This window comes from Mixophyes fleayi, chromosome 1 (assembly GCF_038048845.1).
Source record: "Mixophyes fleayi isolate aMixFle1 chromosome 1, aMixFle1.hap1, whole genome shotgun sequence".
Classification (NCBI taxonomy): Eukaryota; Metazoa; Chordata; class Amphibia; order Anura; family Limnodynastidae; genus Mixophyes; species Mixophyes fleayi.
In genome coordinates this window covers 87,842,676-87,864,111 of record NC_134402.1, presented here as the reverse complement: position 1 = coordinate 87,864,111, position 21,436 = coordinate 87,842,676, and the positions used below count along the sequence as shown (strand labels likewise).

The window sequence follows — 21,436 nt, the reverse complement described above, 5'->3', positions numbered from 1 at the left end:
GTGCTTCAAAGATGTGTGACCCAAAAAAAGATGCACCTAAACGGGGGGACTTCACTTGCATGTGATCTGCATATCTCTGCTCAAGGAGCCATAAGTGTTTGATACATGCAGCTAAAAATACTGGTGCAAGCTGTGTACTTGCACAGTGTGATACATTTTATGTGACATGCAAAACTGCAACAGGCAAATGCTCTTGTGTTCAGCTGCAAATTGCCACCAAAGCCCTCATGACTGCCTGCTCAATTTGAATACTTTTCTTTCATTGCGTTGATCTCTCCCATTAGAGACCATTACCATAGGAGTCTAGTAAGAGTATATTCTTTCAGACTAGCCATAATTTTAATTATGGGCATGAACATGGCAGTGGGCACCAATATAACTCCCTGCCGACCCCTCAACTCCAAGAATATATTTTGCATGTCAGAGACTTTAGGTAAGCAGGAAAGGGGAGGTTTTATTTAAGACTGATTAAGAAAAAAGAAAATGACAGCAAGTCTGAAAGATCTTTTTCCATTAAGCGTATAGCAAATGAAGAACAGGATGATGTATTGACCAATGTAGACAACAACAGCTTAAAATACCAAGTCACTTACATGTTCTTCCCACGCTCTCTTTTCCCTCTCATCAGCTTCCCTCCTCTTTCGTTCGAGCTCTTCCTTTATAACAGCGGCTTGTGCATTTGCTTGGGCCTGCAGAAAGCATATAATTCAAAACAGGGATATTATATTTGGTCTAGGCTTAGCATCTGATTAATAACATATGTACATTAATAACATGGGTAGAAAAACCCCCCCACAATTTTAAGTGTTTATAAAAGAATGGATGAAGGAGATTGCTCCGAATCCATTCATAGTCTTGTTGTGCAAACCCTCAACTTGCATTCGTACATATTGAGCTGTTATGTCAGGCATATCCAACAAGACATCAGCTAAAGACCTTAGAAGCAGATGTACTGGATAACCAGAAGATTGAAAGGCGATATACACAGAATTCTATTTCACAAACAATGAATCAACGTGGCTTTAATGAATGACTAAGACTACATTGAGAAGTAGTCTTAAATCAGTCTCCTCTGCTTCATTATCAATTCTAGCATTACTACAGTAAACCCAAGCACTGTACATCTAGAACATTATAAATGCTTCTGAAAATAGTAATGATTGATTAATGGAATTTATGGTTACCTTTAAAGCCTCAATTTTTTTCCTTCTCAGTTCAGCTTCCTCATTATTGTCTTTGTGGCTTGGTACGCCTTCTTCTCCCTGTTTAATCAAAAATACTTAATAGGGGACATTTATCAAGGACTTGCACTTGTGTAACACGGAATGGGTTACTTACAAACATTGTTAAACAGTGAAAATGTGCACTTAACCATAATAACAACCTAGCAGATGTGTGCTTTAATGGTCTAAATTACACTTACTGTTTACATTACAGACCTTTTCAGTTACCAATTGTTGCAATAAGTTTAATTTGTTAGCTACTATAAATAAATAATTTGCATTGTACATGCACATTTTTACCCAAATGTGTGACAATGTCATGAGTTGTGAGCCATTTTCATTTTTGCAAATGGTAACATGTTCAAACCTTTTTTTCCATTGGACAATAAGGAGATATGTCACAGGATAACCCAAAGTCACAGCCAAAAGGGTGGGGAGTATGAGCACTAAGAAATAACTATTTGAAGAAACTTGCAATGTTATTGACTATTAACAGTTACATTTTGAAATGATGTGGACTAAAGTCCATGAAGTTGTTTTACACAATTAGTCCTCTAAGCTCCTAATGCTCAAGGAGAACGCCTTGTGGAATGAGCACTGACAAACACCTGTACAGAGAGTATAGGCCAAGGACACATATACTAAGCTGTGGTTATCCTACAAATGAAAGTGTGAATGGAAGCCGCCTACCCCCTATTCTAGTCATTCGTTAATCACTCAAAAAAGAAATGGAAGGGTTAAACAACAACTACCCTATTTGCTGGCGTATAAGACTACTTTTTTGCCCTGAAAAACATGCCTCCAAGTGGGGGGGTCGTCTTATACACCGGGTCCAGTATCGCGCGGTATCCAGTGCGGCCGCGGCGGGTCATCAGCGTGGCTGCGGCGAGCATCAGCAGCGATACAGGGGTGCCAGCCTTTTCGGCGTGACCGGCCCGTTCTGCTGACAGGGAGCAGGGACCAATCCAATCAGGCTTTGTATACAGCCAACAGCCAACCACAGTACTGCACCATTGTACAGTACAATACAGCATAGAAAATGTCCAGCAGTCAAACCCCTATCAAGCCTATCATGGCACCAGCAAAAAGAAAGAAATATGATGCAAGTTTTAAACTTAAAGTTGTAAACTTTGCCATGGAACATAATAATTGTGCTGCTGCAAGACAATATGGAGTAACAGAAAAGATGGTTCGGGACTGGAAATCAAATGAAAAAGCATTAAAGATTATGCCAAGGGGTAAGTGTGCACTTGCTCTCTCCCTCTATTTGTTATCTTCCTTCTATCATTGACTAGTGAATTACGTTTAATACACTTGCACTGTTTTATGTTTACTGTACATGTTTGATAACATACAGCCTTGTGACCGTTTTCCTGCATGTCATAGGCATTCGAATATAAATTAACATGTTGAAATCAAATCTGATGTTCTTTTACGTTTTATTTGGTGTGTGGAAGGTGTGCGGAAGAGGGGGTAGTCTTATACGGCGAGTATATAACAAACTCTATATTTTGAGTGGAAATGTTGGGGGTCGTCTTATACGCCGGCAAATACGGTAACTTTGAAGTTAATAGAAAAGATAGGAAATGTGTAAATAGTCTGGACCAAAGTCATTATCGGAACACTAGGAGTCTGCTGAATATAAAACATAGAGCACTACTGAATAGAAGATTTGCCATGACAAAATTTTAAAGACACAACTGTGTCAGCACATCTGTAACATGTACACTTTGTTACAAGCATATCCTGCTTAAAATAACATTACTTTATTGAACTTACCTTTTCTCCACGCAGTTTGGCTTTGATTTGCTGCCGTTCATTGAAATTCTGGAGCCTGATTTGTCGAAGCCTTGCCAAATATTCCTAAAATTAAATATATTTAGATTCTTTTGGAAGAAATGTCATTATTCTACAGCTAAAACCTGCCTCCATGCAAGTACTCTGGAGTCCCTAATATGTTCGGACAGCCTTACAAGATTTTTTAAATCATTTTTTCTTTTTTAAATTAAATTCTGGAGGGAGAGTAAATTTAAAAAGTAGGAACAATGCACTTCAAATACATTCATAATATACCATAATAAATACAAGTAGCAATATTCTACCAAAACTCTGCATAAGTCGCAGCTTAATAAGTAAAACACTTTCCTCCAGACTTACCGACAGCACACTGCACTGTTCTACTTGCACATCGTACTTACTAAGCTCATCATTCACATTCTGCTATACTGCATTTTAAATCATTTATCCCTAGGAATAATACAGTTGCAGAACTTTTAATGATTATTACTTATAGCAACACATTCGTTTTTTATATGTTTTTACAAGAACAATTCTCTATTAAATATTGTTATCAAACAGGAGCAGAAGTAGGGATCACAGAGAAAATGTGAGGCCACATCTAGTCCTTAAAATGTAACGCAACAGGTTTAAATTTACATGGCATGCATAGTTTAAGGAACATTAAAAGATTAACTACAGAGTTAATCAATGGTAATAAAGCAAACACATGTTTCCTTTGACACCTAACATTTTGCATGCAGTAAATCTAATACATATTGGGCCTGATTCATCTTGGAATGCAATGTGAACGCAATTTGCGTTTAAAAAAAAAATTGGACATGAAGTTGTTTTACACAATTAGTCCTCTAAGCTCCTAATGCTCAAGGAGAACGCCTTGTGGAATGAGCACTAGCAAACAAGTCCGCTCGCATTCAAGTAGAAATGCATCTCGTTTCCATTCCAGCTTGCTGTATGCAGACAGACAGAACAGACTGCAGGATACGCATATGCATATGTGCAATATAAAGTCCCATCAGAACACATGCCAACAAAAACATTAATTTAAATTAATTAACAACTCTTAATGCTATAATCAGTAATAAAATACATTTGAAACATTTTTATTTACATTAAATACATAAATCAGGATGTTATTAATGCGTACTGTACATAAAATGCATTTTATAGTTTATCTTACTAACACACATGTTCTGGCATGTACACTTATCAGTCATCACTATCGGGCTGCACTTACACCTGTCCTATAGCTGGAGCAAGTGATACGTCTATAAAACGCACGTCCTCAGAGTTGCCCAGAGCATGAATCGGACAAATGTGGGTGTGCTTGACATCGGCATACCCTTATGTACATTGCCTATGCACGACCGCTCCTTTCCTCCCTAATTCCGCCCTTTAAGTCGATGGCAGTCGGATGTGTCATTTGTGTTCAGACATGAATTGCGTCTACTGGCGCAAGGTCTATTTGTGAGCCTGCGCAGAGCAACGTCACGCAAGAAATGGTGCTCAAAAAGGCTTACGTCCGAAGATGAATCAGGCCCAGTATGTGCTTTAGCCAAGCAACTGCCTCTTATATTTCAGGTTAAGTGACTATCAATGGTATTAGCCCACTCTACAGGGACACTAGTTCCTGCCATCTTTAGAATCCTGGACCTAGAAGGGAGTGTACCTGAAAACTCCACCAATGGTTCTTTGCTGTTCATGCTCATAGGACATAATTTAAATTCCTTTCAGGCATACGTTAATCAAAATGTATTTAATAAGATGCAACTTACATCTACTCAATTGGGAACATTAGTGAAATCTGAAGAGTGACCAGTGAAGACAGACATTTAGTACCGAATATACACTACATGGCCAAAATAATGTGGACAACTGTTGAACATCTCATTACAAACCATGGGCATTAAAACGCATCTGGACCCATCGCTTTGCAGCTGAGCTAGACATTTCCACTTCACAAAAACTGCACTTAGGGTTTTTCAGGACAGCACTAGAAGGGCAGAATTTTGCATAACTGACTTATTGGAAAGGTGGCACCCTATGAATAAGCTCTTCAGTACGACCCATACCACTGCTAATGTTTGACTATGGAGATTGCATAGCTGTGTTCTTGATTATATGCACCTGCTAGCAGTGGGTGTTGTTGAAACGGCCACACACACTAATTAGAAGGGAAGTCCACATACTTTTGGCCAATTGGTGTATGTAGGTGTATATATGAAACATACTCCACAGACATGTGCTGTTATACAACTTATCTAAGCCCTACAATACTAAGCCTAAATTAATTTTATAGCAATCCGTAACCACATGGGCTGCAAAATTATATTAATACTATATGGGGAACATAAAACATCATCTAATAGATCATGAATTGAGGTAACCTTAATACACACCCAAATGAAAATTATGGTATTTATCAGCAATCTATTTTTAATAGCATAGTGGAGAAAGTGTAATTTATGCGCAGATATATATATATATATATATATATATATATATATATATATATATAGCAACATTTCAGTGAGATAACCCATTGCTTCATTATTAATATTATAATGTAGGAGAAACAATTTACAGTGCATTATTTTCAGTACAGATGCATGTATCATTCACATGCAAAGGGTTAAGCAAAATTAAACATATCAGTTACCAGTGAGTTGCAGGATTAGGACAGATAGCAGAGTTTAAGCCATAGAGGGATTTTCAATGACAAAATACAGCACAGAAGTGTAGAGTGTGTAGAAGTTTTGTTAGTTGTGTTAGCATGTCCACAGCTAGGAAGTACTGCAGTACATCAAGCAGTAGGTTAAAGCTTTCCTTTAAGTGTTATGTATAATACGCAATAAACATGCACAAAAAGGATACGATTATGGCAAGTGGTACAAGGTTGTTGCAAAGAGGCTTAGGCATGCGGGAAGCCTACCTGTTTTTCTCTGTGTAGGACCTTCCCTCCTCCTGCAGAGATTGGCCTGCCTCCATAGGTAGTTGTCAGGTTGTACAGAGTGTCCTGTTCACCATTTAATGTATGAAGTGTAAGAATGGCTGGGGCTACATCAAAAGGTGTTTAAAAACAAATGGCTTGTTCTGTCTACTGCTGAGGTATTGGTTATTAAATCTGTATGCACAGACTAAAGTGTTGACATGGTTTGGATGGCGAGGATATAAGGTAGACTGACTAAAATGTAATTGTAGCTTTGTCAAAAGTTATGGGAAGATAATGAATGGAAAACAATACAACATAAAGGATTTTATATCCACGGCAACATGGATACAATAAACTATAACAAATAGCAGAAATATTCAGGGCAATGAATGCGTGATTGTATTTAGTTTCCATGGGATATTTATTTATGGTAACAAATCTGAATTGGAACAGCAATGCCAGCACAGAGAGGTATGTTAATGGCCATGAACTATTAGCAGCAGAGGCTCCGTGCACTCACACACCAGCTAACAAATGAAAAGCCCAATAACTATTATAATGATAAATGGGCCAGGGATTCCACTGAAATGGCCTCATGCTGGCTGGACAAGTAAAGCTGAAATGTCAGCAAGAAATTGATCACAAAAACAGTAAAATAAAAAAAGGATTCGAATAGTTTTGTTTAACTTTAATATTTATCTCTATTATGATTCGACTAATTTCCTTAGGAAGTGACTCTTCCTATAATCGTTGATATCGCTTCAAACTGTTGTTTCCACCACCAACTTCGCTCTTACTATCACTAGCTACAATGTTATAACACTACATTGTTATAACACTCACCAGCCTCTCTTTTCTTACCTTCATATCAAGCCTGCAGATTAGTTAGCAGGTGAATGTGACTGAAAGCTTCATTTTACAGTGCAGCTTAAATTCTCACAGACAAATAATGATGTGACCTGCAGACTGCTACAACCATTGGTGAATATAGGCTTCACTGTGATAATAGGAACAAAATATGGGGGCTTAGGAATGTATAAGCTGATTGCTATTGGAACACTAGGCTGACCAACAAGATGACATACTACACTATCCACTTCTATTACAGTTACAATTTGGTCACATACTACATATATTATATAAATATATACACATTTACCTACTACTAATTATCTCATAGAATTACTAGTCATTTTTTTTTTTATCTACATATATCAATTTAAATGAAAACTCTGAAAATGCAAGTAGGGAAAACATAATAATAACTATTACAGAGAACCAGTCAGAATTCAGAAAATGCATTTTGTTTACACAGTGCCTTGTACAATATGTAAGTGTAGAAACAAAAAAAAAAAAAGAGGATTTATGTACTTACATTAAATCCGTTTCTCTGATTCCGTCTGGGGGACACTGCTTTACCATGGGTTGTGGAGGGGAGCTGGGAGTTGGCACCTAACTAGTTAACTTTAGTGCTGCTGATAGACCCCTCCCCTCTACAATCCCCCTGCCTCTTCCTGTACAATCCAGTTAGTTTTAAAAAGCCCCAGGAGAAAAAAGGGCAGTCAAACAAGAGCACACAGAAGAATAACAGAAGGGAGGGATTGCAGTGTCCCCCAGATGGAATCAGAGAAACGGATTTAACGTAAGTACATAAATCCTCTTTTCTCTTTCATCCAGTCTGGGGGACACTGCTTTACCATGGGGACGTTCTAAAGCAGCCCCTAAAGGGTGGGACTACTCTGAAAATCCCGCTCTTAAAGCATTACGACGAAATTTGCATCTGCTGATGCAAACACATTAAATTGATAAAATTTAGTAAACGTATGGACAGAGGACCAAGTGGCTGCCCTGCAAAGCTGGTCCGCAGAAACACCATTCCTTGCTGCCCAAGACGCCCCAACCGATCTGGTGGAATGGGCTGTGATTCTCTCCGGCACAGGACGGCTAGCCTTTATATAAGCCTGTCTGATGGTAGACGTAATCCATCTTGCAATGGACTGTTTTGAGGCTGGCCAGCCTCTCTTATTAGCGTCATAAAAGGACAAATAGAGAGTCTGTACGTCTAATCTGGGAAGTTCTCTTAACATAAATGCGGAGAGCCCTAACCACATCTAACTTTTCCATCGATTGCTGATCCGTATGGGAAGAAGATGAGAAAACCGGAACTACAATTTCCTGGTTGAGATGAAAAGCCGACACTACTTTTGGTACGAAAGAAGGGAGAGTTCTTAACACCGCTCTGTCCTCGTGGAAAACCAAATATGGTTCCCTACAGGACAGAGCTCCTAATTCGGAAACTCTACGAGCCGAAGCGATAGCCAAAAGAAATAGGACCTTCCAGGTCAACCACTTTAGGTCTGCCTTACTCAAAGGTTCAAAGGGGGGGCCCTTGAGCATCTCTAGGACCATGTTGAGATCCCATGGAGCAGTAGGAGGGACATAGGGAGGTTGGATATGTAAAACTCCCTGGAAAAAAGTCCTAATGTCTGGCAATTTGGCTAATTTCTTATGAAAAAATACAGAAAGTGCCGAAACCTGGACCTTTAGGGAACCTAGCCTAAGGCCTGCTTCCAGGCCATTTTGAAGGAAGGCTAATAGACGGGAAAGCTGAAAGGAGGACAAGTGGAACGTCCTATTTTCGCACCATCTAATGTAGGCCTTCCAAATCCGGTGATAGATACGAGAAGAAACAGGCTTCCTGGCTCGCATCAGAGTCTGAATTACACTGGGCGAAAAACCTCTAGCCTTCCAGAGGCTGGCTTCAACAGCCATGCCGTTAAATTGAGCTGAGGTACATTCTGGAAATGGAATGGACCTTGCAGAAGCAGGTCGATTCGATACGGAAGGCGGAACCCCAGCCCTTCCGCCATAGATATGATGTCTGCGTACCACACTCGGCGCGGCCAAGAGGGAGCGACTAGAATTACTGGTAGAAGGCCCTGCCGAACTCGTCTGAGTACTCGAGGAAGCATGGGAATTGGGGGAAACAGGTATCCCAACCTGAATTCCCATGACATCGTCAAAACGTCCACTGCCGCCGCTAAGGGATCCCTTGCCCTTACGCAAAACTTGTGGACCTTCCGGTTGTGTCTGGAGGCCATGAGGTCTATGTCCGGAAGACCCCACCTGAGAACCAGAGACTGGAAGACATCCGGGTGTAGAGACCACTCCCCCGGCATCAGCTGGTTTCAACTTAAATAGTCCGCCTCCCAGTTTTCGATTCCTGGAATGAAAACCGCCGATATTGCTGGGACATATTGCTCTGCCCAAACAAATATTTGGGCTGCAATCTCCATAGCCGCTGCACTCCTGGTTCCTCCTTGTCTGTTGACATATGCCACGGCCATGGCATTGTCGGACTGAATTCTGACCGGTTGGCCCTGAAGAAAAGACTGGGCTCCCCGGAGAGCCAAGAGAATGGCCTTCAATTCCAAAACATTTATCGGTAGAGTTGATTCCTGAGGCGACCAAATTCCCTGGAGTCGGAGGTGAAGGATTACCGCCCCCCAACCCTTCAGGCTGGCGTCTGTCGTGGCTATGATCCATGACCATTGTGCGAAGGATTTTCCCACGCTCATGTTGTGCGGACACATCCACCACTGAAGAGATTCTCTCGCTTTCTGAGATAGAGAGATCTTTTGACTTTTCAGGTGTAGGTGTGACCCTGACCACTTCGATAGCAGATCCCATTGGAAACATCGAGAATGGGCTCACCCGAAGGGAATGGTCTCGAAAGAGGCCACCATCTTTCCGAGTAGCCTCATGCACAAGTGCATTGAGGGGCTGGGGTAAGACAAAACCTGGGAGGTTACCGACTGAATAGAGGAGATATTCTCTGCTGGGAGAAACACTCTTTGCCTCCTGGTGTCCATGATGAGTCCCAGGAATACCATGCGCTGACACGGGATCAACTGGGATTCCTTTGAATTTATTAGCCAACCGTGGCCTTCGAGAACTGCCTGGGTGAGGGACAGGTGATAACGCAGGCAACCTTCTGAGGAAGCCTTGATGAGTAGGTCGTCCAAGTAAGGAACGACCTGAACTCCTTGCAGGTGAAGACATGCTGCCATAACTGACATAATCTTCCTGAAGACCCTTGGCGCAGTTGAGAGGCCAAAGGGGAGGGCCCGAAACTGATAGTGAGCCGATCCTACCGAGAATCTGAGGAGAGACTGGTGGTGGATCCAGATGGGAATGTGGAGATAAGCGTCCTTTATATCTATGGACGCCATGAACTGATTTATCTCTAGGCCGTTTATTACTGACCTCAGAGATTCCATCCGAAATTTGTCCACCCTTAAGTGAACATTGAGGCCCTTTAAGTTTAGGATGGGCCGAAAGGAGCCGTCCGGCTTCTTGACTAGGAACAGGTTTGAATAAAAACCCCTTCCTTTCTGCCCATCTGGCACTCTGCAGATGACCTGCTGGAGTAAAAGAGAAGCAACACAATCCTGTATAGCCCGTCTTTTTAAAAGATCCTGAGGTAGCGGGGTCTGGAAGAAATGCTGTGGAGCCGGGCCCAATAGGTCTATTCTGTACCCCTCTGAAATGATTTTCCAAATCCAAGGATCTTGGGAAGACGCTGTCCACTGTTTCTGAAACAGGGACAGACGTCCTCCCACTGGCGCCCTCTGTAGAACAGGTTGGTCGTCAGGACGCAGGCTTTTCCTGGGTCTTAGCGGCCTGGCGCTTGGAAGTAAACGAGGATCTTCCCCTAGAGGAGGAGCCTCGGGAATTAGATTGCCTTCCTCTGAAGGACTGACCCCTTTGGAAGGAGGTCCCTTGAAAGGGCTGTCGGAAGGAGCTATTCCTCTGAGCGCGGCTTCTGTTAGCGTATACTGGCAAAGAAGTGCTTTTGCCCCCCGTAGCCTGGGAAATGAGGGTATCCAATTCCGGGCCGAATAAGCCCGCTGCAGAAAAGGGGATGGTTTCAACGGACCGCTTTGACTCTGCATCACCTTCCCAGGATTTCAGCCATAGTGTTCTCCTTGCTGAAATGGAGGCCGCCTGAATGGCAGAGGAAACCGCCGCTGAATTCTGGGCCGCCTCATAGAGATACCCCGAAGCTTCCTTTAAATGCAAAGCAAGGGGAAGGAGCTCGGGGTCCTGTAAAGCTTCTGCCAGCTAGTCTGCCCATGCTTCCATGGGTTTTGCTACCCAGGCTGAAGCAAATGTGGGTCTAAAGCCAGAACCCGCAAATATTGATTTGAGCTGAGATTCTACCTTACGGTCATTGGCGTCTGGAAGAGACGCTGAACCCGGGGCTGGGAGTAGAGTATGTTTAGCCAGGCGAGCAATAGGAATGTCTACCTTGGGAATACTCTCCCAGCGAGTCGCCTCTTCCTCCTGAAGAGGATACAAAGAGGAGAACCTTTTGGGAATGAAAAACCTTTTCTCAGGTTGTTTCCAAGCCCCTTCAGCAATCTCTCCGAGTTCTGCAGAAGGAGGGAAACGGTTGGATTTTTGTTTGGCCTTTTTGAACAGACTTCTGTCCCTGGGGGAAACCTCCTCCGGCTCTGGAAAGTCCAGCGCCTGTCTAACCGCTAAAACCAAATCATTAACAAATTGGTTTCTAGGGTACACTTCCTGCTCTGAGGAATGACTATGGTCAGCATCCGAATAGATTTCCCCCTCTTCCTCAGACTCTTCCTCCGAATCTGAAAGGACTACAAGGGGATTTACCGCTCTAAGCCTCCTTCTCTTAGCAGGCGGGGCATTAGAGGAATCTAGCAACTGGTTAAGCTTGTTTAATCCCTTCAAAAAGGCTGTAGACCAAGCCGGGTCTGTATTAGCAGGGGCTGGGTCAGCCTGTGATGTAGAAGTTCCCGGCAAACTCGATCCACTGGCATCTGAGTAAGCCTGGGGGACTGACTGCGTATTAGTATTGCTAGCCACCGAAGTTGCCACAGTTGATAGCAACTGATTTGATTGAAAAACCATTTGGGCTAGGGAGGTAACCGACTGTGTTAGGGAGGTTACCCAGGCCGGTTCCTCAGACGAAGGGGCTGTAACCTGCTGGCTTTGCACAGAGGGGGCCCCTGCTTCGCATGCAGCGCAGAGCGCCAAAGGGTCCTTCTGCCCACAAGGTAATTTAACATGACATTTAGAACATGTGAAATATTTTGCCATAGGGCCCTTTCCCTTATCTGTCATTTTATATAAAGAACCAATCACACAAAATCAATCTAGCTGAATATACAGATAGAGATAAAGGAAGAGAGAGAGAGAGAGAGAGAGAGAGAGTAAAATATTAAAAGAACAGAGTAAATTACAAGTAATCAACTAATGTCTCTGAAAAAGTTGTACTTGAATATTTTAAACACCATAAATATTTTAGGCTAGCAGGAGACTATAATGTAAACCTGCTAAGCCAGTAATAAAACAACAAATATGTGTTTAAATAAGCTTGTACTTAGCCCAAGGGCCACCAAGACAGGGAGAAGTCCAACAGCAGTCTGTGCTCTCCCTCAGCTCTGTTCCTGTTCCCGGGCTTCTGCTTTGGCGCCAGAACCCTGGGACAGTCCATCTCTCTCTTTCTCTGTAAGAAGGGGGGGGAACTCTATGTTTTTTAGCTCCCCCCTCTTCCCTGATGCCGATGTTCCTGCTTGAAAATCCATAGGAAAAAACGGCTTTTGGTGGCAGATTTGTGGAGACCTCTATTAGTTCCTCTTCCCAGGACAGAGGTCTCCGCAGCGGTACTTTCCGACGCCCCCCTCCTATGTCTGAGGGGGGAATCTTGGTTTTGCCGCCTTCTCCTCGGCGCTGCTGCCGAAATCCAAGATGGCCGCCGCCATTTTCATTATCCGATAACCGGCACTCTATGCCTGTAATGGCAGCGCCGTTTAACGGGGAGGCTATGGGAGTGCAGCGGTCCATGAGACCGCTTGTCACTCCCTTCAATCAGGCACTTTGTACTTCAGTCCCTGTCAGTGAGAACCGCTGGCTCTCTGCTGACAGGGGAATGCCTGCGCTGCCAAGCTGTGAGTGTGTTCTCTATATTAGAACACACTCCAGCGCTGCCACCTGAAAAAAAGTAAAAGAAAAAAATTAAATTTCTTAACATTAAACTAAGCACTAAGCAAAAAGGCTGCCCAACTCCAGGGCACCTAAAAAAAACTGGATTGTACAGGAAGAGGCAGGGGGATTGTAGAGGGGAGGGGTCTATCAGCAGCACTAAAGTTACCTAGTTAGGTGCCAACCCCCAGCTCCCCTCCACAACCCATGGTAAAGCAGTGTCCCCCAGACTGGATGAAACAGAAATACAAAAAAGTTTTATATGCTCCCACCACTCACTGAGCTTGTATGCCACTGCAGTGACGTAACGTGAGAGTTTCCCAGCATATCAATCTATCCTGACAAGGCAGGGGAGCAGTGACGCAACAATTCAGCAGCCCATGAGTGAGGATAAAGCAATTTGAGCAACACGCATCACTCAAGCAGTGGCCCCACATTTGCATACAGGGAACTCTGTTTTTATGCTTTACTCAGTTCTTTCACACTTAATTAATGCACTTGGCACTATATATAGAAATGTAACGTTCTTAAAAGCGACAGATTCTCTTTACATAAAATCACTTTAAAACATGCATTAGGCAAATTCCATACCATGTGTCCCTCTGCACGCGCTTTGTTTTGCATAGCTTCTTGCTTCCTCTGCCAGAATTCCTCAACCTGTCTAGCTCTTTCAGCAGCTCCATGTCCCCGGTGTCTGTAACACAGAGTAATGACAATGCTAGATACACCATGTTAGACATGTAGTAATACGTTAACATTAAAAATATGACTTATATTTAACATAATATGTATATATATTTACTTTGTAGAATCGGAAATAAAATTGCCATTCCTATATTCTTTGTTTGGTACTGCCATGCATGAGACATTATTCTTTTGAATTGCCAAGCATGAATGAGTGCATAGAACATTGAGCAAACATAAGTAAGAGTGGATAAACAATTAAATGACAGATCTAAAATGTGTTCAGTAATGTCAGGGTAAAATAATAAAATGACTGCGCAATGTTTCAAAAATGCATTTTCCCTACATGGAATAGTGTCATTTTATTTATAGGCGGTACTTTATGAAGCGTAAGATGGGCACAATGCAGGCCAAACATTGGCTTAGGTGGTGCTGCGTGCCACATATCCTTGCTTTGCCAAAGGATGTACAGCTATGTTCACTACACACACGGGGGTATATTTACTGTGGGTTTGAAAAAGTGGAGATGTTGCCTATAGCAACCAATCAGAATCTAGCTGTCATTTTGTAGAATTTACTAAATAAATGATAACTATAATCTGATTGGCTGCTGTAGGCAACATCTCCACTTTTTCAAACCCGCAGTTTAGTAAATATATCCCACGGAATCTCATCTAATAATTTGATGGGAAAGAATATGCACTTTACCCCCGGTAAAAACGGTTTCAGAAACACAACAGTGCCACATGTAATAAAGGTAGTCCTGATGTCCTCTCATTCTCAGGATTAATTAAAGCTTCAAATGAGGATACACCGAGCAGCATTTTAGGAGAGAAATTAAACACAAGTTGGTTGTACTTTGATATGACATTTACATTTTTGCACACTACACCTTTTTTTAGATTCTTCTGTCTCAAATACAGGCGCACTTCTAGTTTGTGGATGCAAATTAGGCGCTTGGTGCAAAACCAAGGCAAATGGCAGTGGTCATCCACTGCGCTTTGCAAATGGGGTCCATTGTATTCACTTATAATTCTGCTACGCGCAGCTGCTTCCTGGTGTTCCATAATTTGCCTCAATGTCCTGGACAAAACCCGGAGCAGTGTGACGCTGTGTGAGTGAAGGACCAATCAGAAGATCAAATCATGGAGAAAAACACTCCACAGTTATTTTAGAGTGGTGAATTTAAAAGTTATGGTGGACTAGCTGGTAATGCAGCTTTTACCAACTTTAATAGTGAATTAATTCCAGAAATCTTGTGACACAACCAGGGCCGTAACTAGGGCTGTGCGACAGGGGCGACCGCCCAGGGTGCAATGCTGAAGGGGGGTGCAATTTAGGATTATTTAAGGTTAATTTGGTTAAAATTGAGGGCTAGGGGGGCGGCATTTGTCTTTCTCATCCCGGGCGCTGGAATTCTAAGTTACGGCTCTGGACACAACTATCCATGTTGTTACTTACAATAAACAGTTATGTCATGAAATGGTCATATAACACCGGAATCTTATCAAAACTAACCTTTTCATCATCATATGATAATGACCATTTTAAATGAAAACAGTTGTCCAAAGGATATTTTAGAATAAGTTTTTCAATAAGGAGTTCAATTTTATTTCATTAAAATGTGTGGAGTTTGTATGTTCGTCCAGTGAGTGATTTTCCAGATGCTGCAGTTTTCGCTCTTATAGTCTAAAAATAAAGGTAATTCTAATTAAAAAAAAAAAAAACAACTTTATCCCTCGTTTGAGGCGGCATGGCTTCGGGATACTGGTAGAGTTCTGGATCAGGAGGGATGGTCCCGGCTAAGGGTGAGAATCTCCAAAATCTCCATTAACACCTCAATACAAGAAAACACATTTAAAGTATATACAAGATGGTATCTAGTGCCTTCAAAGCTTCATATAATATATCCTGGCACTTCAGACTCATGTTGGAGAGGTTGTGGGGAGGTCGGCTCATTCTACCACATATGGTGGACATGCCCTAGTGTTTCAAATTTGTGGTCCCAGGTGGCTGACCGAATGACAAGAATCTTAGACGTTGAGGTGTTACCTGACCCAATGGTTATGCTGATATGCTCCCGGGTCAAAGGCCTAACTAAACAGGCAGATAGACTTGTTCAACACATTTGTGCTGCTACTCGCCTCCAGATAGAGAAGGAATGGAAGTCCCTCCATTCACCCAGCCTCCAAAGTGTAGTCTCTCGTGTGTGGTACATGGCCTCTATGGAATACATCACCAGCCTTCTCCATGACAAAATTATAAATTTCAATAAGGTGTGGAACTTTTGGTACTCCTTTCATCAAGCAAATATGCCCGCTACTTAAAAGGCTATTTTATTCAGAAGCTCTTACCAGGTCCTGACCCCCATCCCCACCTCCCCCCCCTCCTCTTTCTCTCCTCTATTTCTCTCTCTAAAAAATAAAAACAGCATCGACAGAGTTCCAGGGCAGTTGAGTCTTCCAACATCCTTGGCTGGGTCAGCCTATCTCCTTTCCATGGGTTAACTTACACAAATTCCTAAACCTAAAAAAAGCAGTAACAATATGTCATTTGCCTTTTTTTTTTCATTTCTCAATTGACATGTTTTGGCCCTTATGTTCAAATGTTTTTCTTTTTTTATTATCTGCTATGTGGAACTTCTGTTTTTTGCACAAATAAAGAGTTTAAAAAAAAAAAACTTTATCCCTTCAAGAATGGAAGCTGTCTAAACCTCCATGACAAGGACCATTTTCATATTTCATTTTACATATATTTATTTTTCTACAGAACATGTACGCATTTGCAAGTATTAAAATATATAGCCTAATGGGCATCACGGTGGCTTAGTGGTTAGCACTTCTGTCTCACCACTGGGGTCATGAGTTTGATTCCCGACCTTGGCCTTAGTTGTGTGGAGTTTGAATAATCTCCCCATGTTTGTGTGGGTTTCCTCTCACACTTCAAAAACAGATAACTGGCTGCTATTAAATTGACCTTAGTCTCTCTCGGTGTGTGTTCTGTCGAAGTCGTATAATTGGATGAACGAAAGTATATTGGTTAATATTGTTTTGCCGTGCAATCGCAATGCATACGCCATGTAACACAGATCCATACGTCACCTAACACAGCGCGTGGTGCGATCGCACGGTAAAATACGCACACACTCGCATTACAACATTTAGTTATTTATATAATTCATATTCATATTGGTTCCATTACACTGTAATTTATGAGCAGATAGCATTTAGTTTATTATTAGTTTATATAATAAGATTATATGTGCACTTCAGTGATCTATATGGTTCAGGTTGTGGGAAAGGTGGCATGTCTGGTATCATACTGAAACCCTATTCATCAGCAGCTGTCGGTGCAGTCGGCGAAGAGATCGCACATTGCATACTTTAGTTATTGATATTAGGGAATGAACCTTTGTATGATGCTGGCCATGAAAGGAGCAGACCCCCTAGAGGGACGACCCCCACCTTAGATTGAATCAGCCTATGACCTGTTTGCCCTGGAGACACCCTTTGTCTGGACCTATAGAAGCAAGCTACGTCATTTGCATTGTTCTCTGTAACACTGAATGAATATATATGATCACAGCTGCAGCTGCCAGCCAGTCTACTCTGACCACAGTTATCTAACAGATACACTGTTCCATTGGGACCCATGGAAGCGCATCGATTGCAGCGGTATGTATGTATTTATCTTTTGGTATTGGCTGTACCGTACTGTATCATAATATAATAATGTATTGAATTGTTGACTATTTACATCTGCTAAAATAAATCACTTTGTGCTTTGGAAACACATACAATTGATTGGGCAATGCTTATTTGAAAACTATAAAATTACTTTAATAATTTGGGGGCTCGCGAGTTTAGGAGTTACGTTATCGGCAGGTATGCAACGATCACGGCATTCGGTTCCTCAACAAAGGGTGGATTGACGGACGCGTCGCATAACAGGAAAAAACGCAATGTGTTTAAGACCTGTGGTTCACTTGGTGTTGCGAAACCGAATGTCCGTTGTTGCATAGACTGAAGGAACGCTAATTTGAATCTAGGGACAAGAAAGAAAAATGTTTCTTTTTATTGTCGTTTTGCGTTTTAAAGGGTACTGCATTGCCTAGTGTATGTGTGCTTCCTGTTTAGCGTGTATGAACTTCCGGTATTGTTGCCACGTGTGTAAACAGTCATGATCATAGTCTGTTATCTATGCATAGTGTAATCACTTGGTAAAATCTCTGAAAAGATAGTGCCATTGTTTGGGAAATTTATTTTCTGTACAGAAAACAAAAGGTTATGTGTGTGTATGTGAATGAATACATAAAGGCAAAAATATACTGGTAACTATAGGTTTTTACACGTGTGCCTAATACTAATCACGATGTTCACAGATAACTAGTATCTCTGAGCAGTGCGGTTGGACTGCATGGCAAGGCCGTGATTGAGTATTGGGAGGGCAGTGTGGAACGATTTAAAATTGATAGCGCTTTGGTTCAGGTGTGTCTGACAGGGCATGGTAAAAAAGGTGACCTGACAACAAAGGTTCTGTTCTGGAAACAGAACAGGATATAAAGAAACCTTTGTGTGAGTGGTGTTCTGTTCTAATAAGAGCAGGTGATAAAGAGACACCACAGAGTATGCATGGCATACTCGAAGCGAAAATAACAGGTTTTTGCGGCATTCCCAAATATTAATCGCAAAGCTTACTGATAGTTAGTATCCGTAAGCGGTGCGATCGGACTGCATGGTTGATTTAGTGCAGCCGTGATTGCGACTTGGGAGATGTGGGAGGAAATACGCTGCAACCACTGATATTCTTGATTGATATTGGTTGCTAACAGTGGTAAAGTACTCAAACTAGGAAAGGCATTGATATTTTTAAGGGGACGTGCCTGTTGAAAACGTCCACGAATAAAAAAATCTCTAGTAGGTTCTGTTTGAAAGGAGAACAGGTAAAAGTCTTTTTGTGTAGCGTTGAGAAATAGGTTGTGTTCACAATGGATGCGAAGCAAACGCTAGAGATAGTTCATGTTGTGCTGCCTAATGAATGGCCGGTTGGTTCGGCGAAGTATGTTATGTATAATAAATACGGTGCGTATGCAACGGCATACTGCGACAAATGGGTCAAGATGACCCGGGAGTGTGTGAAACCTTTCCCAAACATAGGTAGTCTTGACTCAGAGGTGTTAAATAATGTTAGAGATAAAGTGCGGTTGATTAAATCAACAAACGAGAATTGAACATGATGACTGTTTAAAATTGTGGCAACAAGAAGGATACACGTGGCACGGGAGCGCGTGGTCAGCGGAAGTAAGCGTACCGGAAACAAGTATTCCGGAAGTGTGCAGTGGCGTGGCGAACTGAGCGCAAACACGCCTCCGTCAAATTCGGTCGGGGCGGATATTACAGCCAATACCAAAAATGTAAAAACTGTAACTAGTAACTTGTATGTTGTTTTAAGTAATGTTAAAAGTAATGTTTCAGGAAAAAGAAAAGGAACGATCCCACCAGCAGAGGCAGCGGCTGAAAATGGTGAGAATAATGTAAAGGTTAACACAGGGGGAGACATCCATTGTACTGCAGCAGCAATTTCAGCAACTAGTTATAGTGATTTGGTAGACTTGCATCCTGTCTGCACAACAGCAGTTCCCAATGGGAAAGTGGACAGAGATGGTGATGTTCCCTTAAAACATGTAGCAAAGCATGATACATGCACTAGGTCTGAAACATTTTCACAATTTTGTCCGATTTCCCTGATCCTAGGAAAGATTTGACCAAATGTCAGAAGTTTATTAGATATTATGGTAATGTGTACGAGCCAACTAATAACGATTGGCGAGTATTATTAAAGACCTGTCTTCCCCTCAATACTGATATACAAAAGTTCATTAAGGACTGTATGTTGGAGGAGGAGGAATCCTTAACCGAGGATGATAATCAGGAATATATTAGACAAATAATCACACGGTTGGCCATATATTTTCCAGTGATAGTGGACTGGAGTAAAATTTTTACTATCAAGCAAATAGATAGTGAAAATGCAACAGACTATTTTTGCAGGGCTCTAATAGCGATGGCCAAATATACTGGGGTATCAGACATAAAAGATAGTGTACCCTACAGGGAGGTTGCTGTTTCAGTTCTAATGGATGGCCTTAGGGAAAACTTGAAAAGAAGGGTGCAAACTTCATTACCAAACGGAAAGGAATTACTGTAAGTGCTCTCAGGGAGTCAGTGTCTTTTTCTGTTTATTTATACCTTTTACCATGTCCTATAACTAAGTGATAGGGTAATGATGGTAAGTATCCCAGCACTAGAGGGACTGCACACACGACCACCAGCATACAACCCACATAACAGGAAACCCAGAATAGTGAGATGTTACAATTGCAGAGAAGAAGGACACATTAGGAGAGATTATAAAAAGCAAAAGAAACAACATGAGTTGAGGAAGTGTTTTCAATGCAATAAAATAGGACACCTAGCAAAACATTGTGCAGACATGACAGGGACGTGCTTCTACTGCCGTAAGAAGGGACACATGAGTAGGAACTGTGTAGAGAGAAGAATGGATACCTGGGTTGGAAATCACATAGACATCCACAAAGGAGGTGTACACTTCTCTCAGAGGTTCCCCTACAATTGATTGCACACTCTGTAACAACTAATATTCTGGGGGAGAAATATAGCCGACTCTAGAGTTAATCTGTGGTAAGTATTAAGGTGCAAAATGTAGAAAGAAACTTATTTAAAAGGTAATCTTTGTTGATTTTGTTTGTTTGCTTTATGTTGTCACTTGTTTGTTTTCCTAAATCGCTGGCTGATGGTAAAGAATGAAAATGTTTGTTTTGTTTGCTGTTTTGAGATAACTATCTTGTTTCCCTCTTACAGATAAAGGGTACACAAAAGATATATAGACTTAGTGTTTAAAAGGGGTGAGATAGAGAAATAGAAGAATTACTCTTGAAAGACTAATTAACAATAGACAATTGGAACACTCTTTGTTTTAAGCTGCAGTGTCTCATGATAATTTGTTTGCCTGGGAATCATTATCCAACAATGAAGTATATACATACTTTGCTCCAAAATATCGTTTTATGTATCTTAGAGGAGTCATCAACAGTTAATTTTTACATTTCTCTATCATAAGTTAGGAAAGTCCGTTGAAAAGGTATGTAGTCAATGAGATACAGAGTTCTTAATGAACAAATGACGGACGACACTGGATTGCACGGTTAAGACCCCCTAGTCAAGTATGGGGAGGGGTCATAGTTAGCAAATAGCTAAGGGGAGCAGTGGAATGAATACAGCCATTTTCCCATAGAGTCCAATCAAGCTGTCATTTGTGTTGTAAAATCTCCCTTTCTACATGTATGTTTGTATTCAAATCTTTGTATTCCCATTATTCATTGCTTTCTTATTTCTCATTCTTTACACAAATGCTAGTGTCTCTCTCTCTCTGATAAAATCAGACACAGTCTCAACAATGGGGCTAAGACATATTTTTTTTTTTACATAAGATAAATTCAGAGATACACACACTAGATTGACATGAGTCACAGAAACAGTCAGGGGTTTTGTTTTCATGTGTATAGAAACTGCTGATTTTAAGCAGAAAGGCTCTGTTGTGGAAATACGATTCATGTGTTATAGATTGCATATCTGTTTTGTTTTTTTGTTTTTTTGAGGTTCGTGCCTCCTGTACAAAAATGTGCCTTTATATGGATGCACAAAGGGTGGATAGGAGATTGCTGGAGGTTAGCATACAGATAAGCATCTCTGTATAGAACATTGGA

The 21,436-nt window shown here is 41.5% G+C and overlaps 1 protein-coding gene across 3 annotated transcripts in view; it reads right to left on the bottom strand.

The window, feature by feature from the left end:
* The window catches only part of NEK1 (NIMA related kinase 1), a 112,530-nt gene that overhangs the window by 51,154 nt on the left and 39,940 nt on the right, over window positions 1-21,436 (bottom strand). For 2 of the 3 annotated variants that reach the window (XM_075197774.1, XM_075197769.1), the window contains exons 17-21: window positions 13,558-13,660; window positions 5,953-6,036; window positions 3,003-3,086; window positions 1,185-1,262; window positions 594-689 (exon numbers count right to left, since the gene is read on the bottom strand). In XM_075197774.1, coding sequence (XP_075053875.1) covers window positions 594-689; window positions 1,185-1,262; window positions 3,003-3,086; window positions 5,953-6,036; window positions 13,558-13,660 — 445 coding nt within the window. The remainder of the gene's footprint in view (window positions 1-593; window positions 690-1,184; window positions 1,263-3,002; window positions 3,087-5,952; window positions 6,037-13,557; window positions 13,661-21,436) is intronic. The other variant, XM_075197778.1, reaches the window with a different exon arrangement.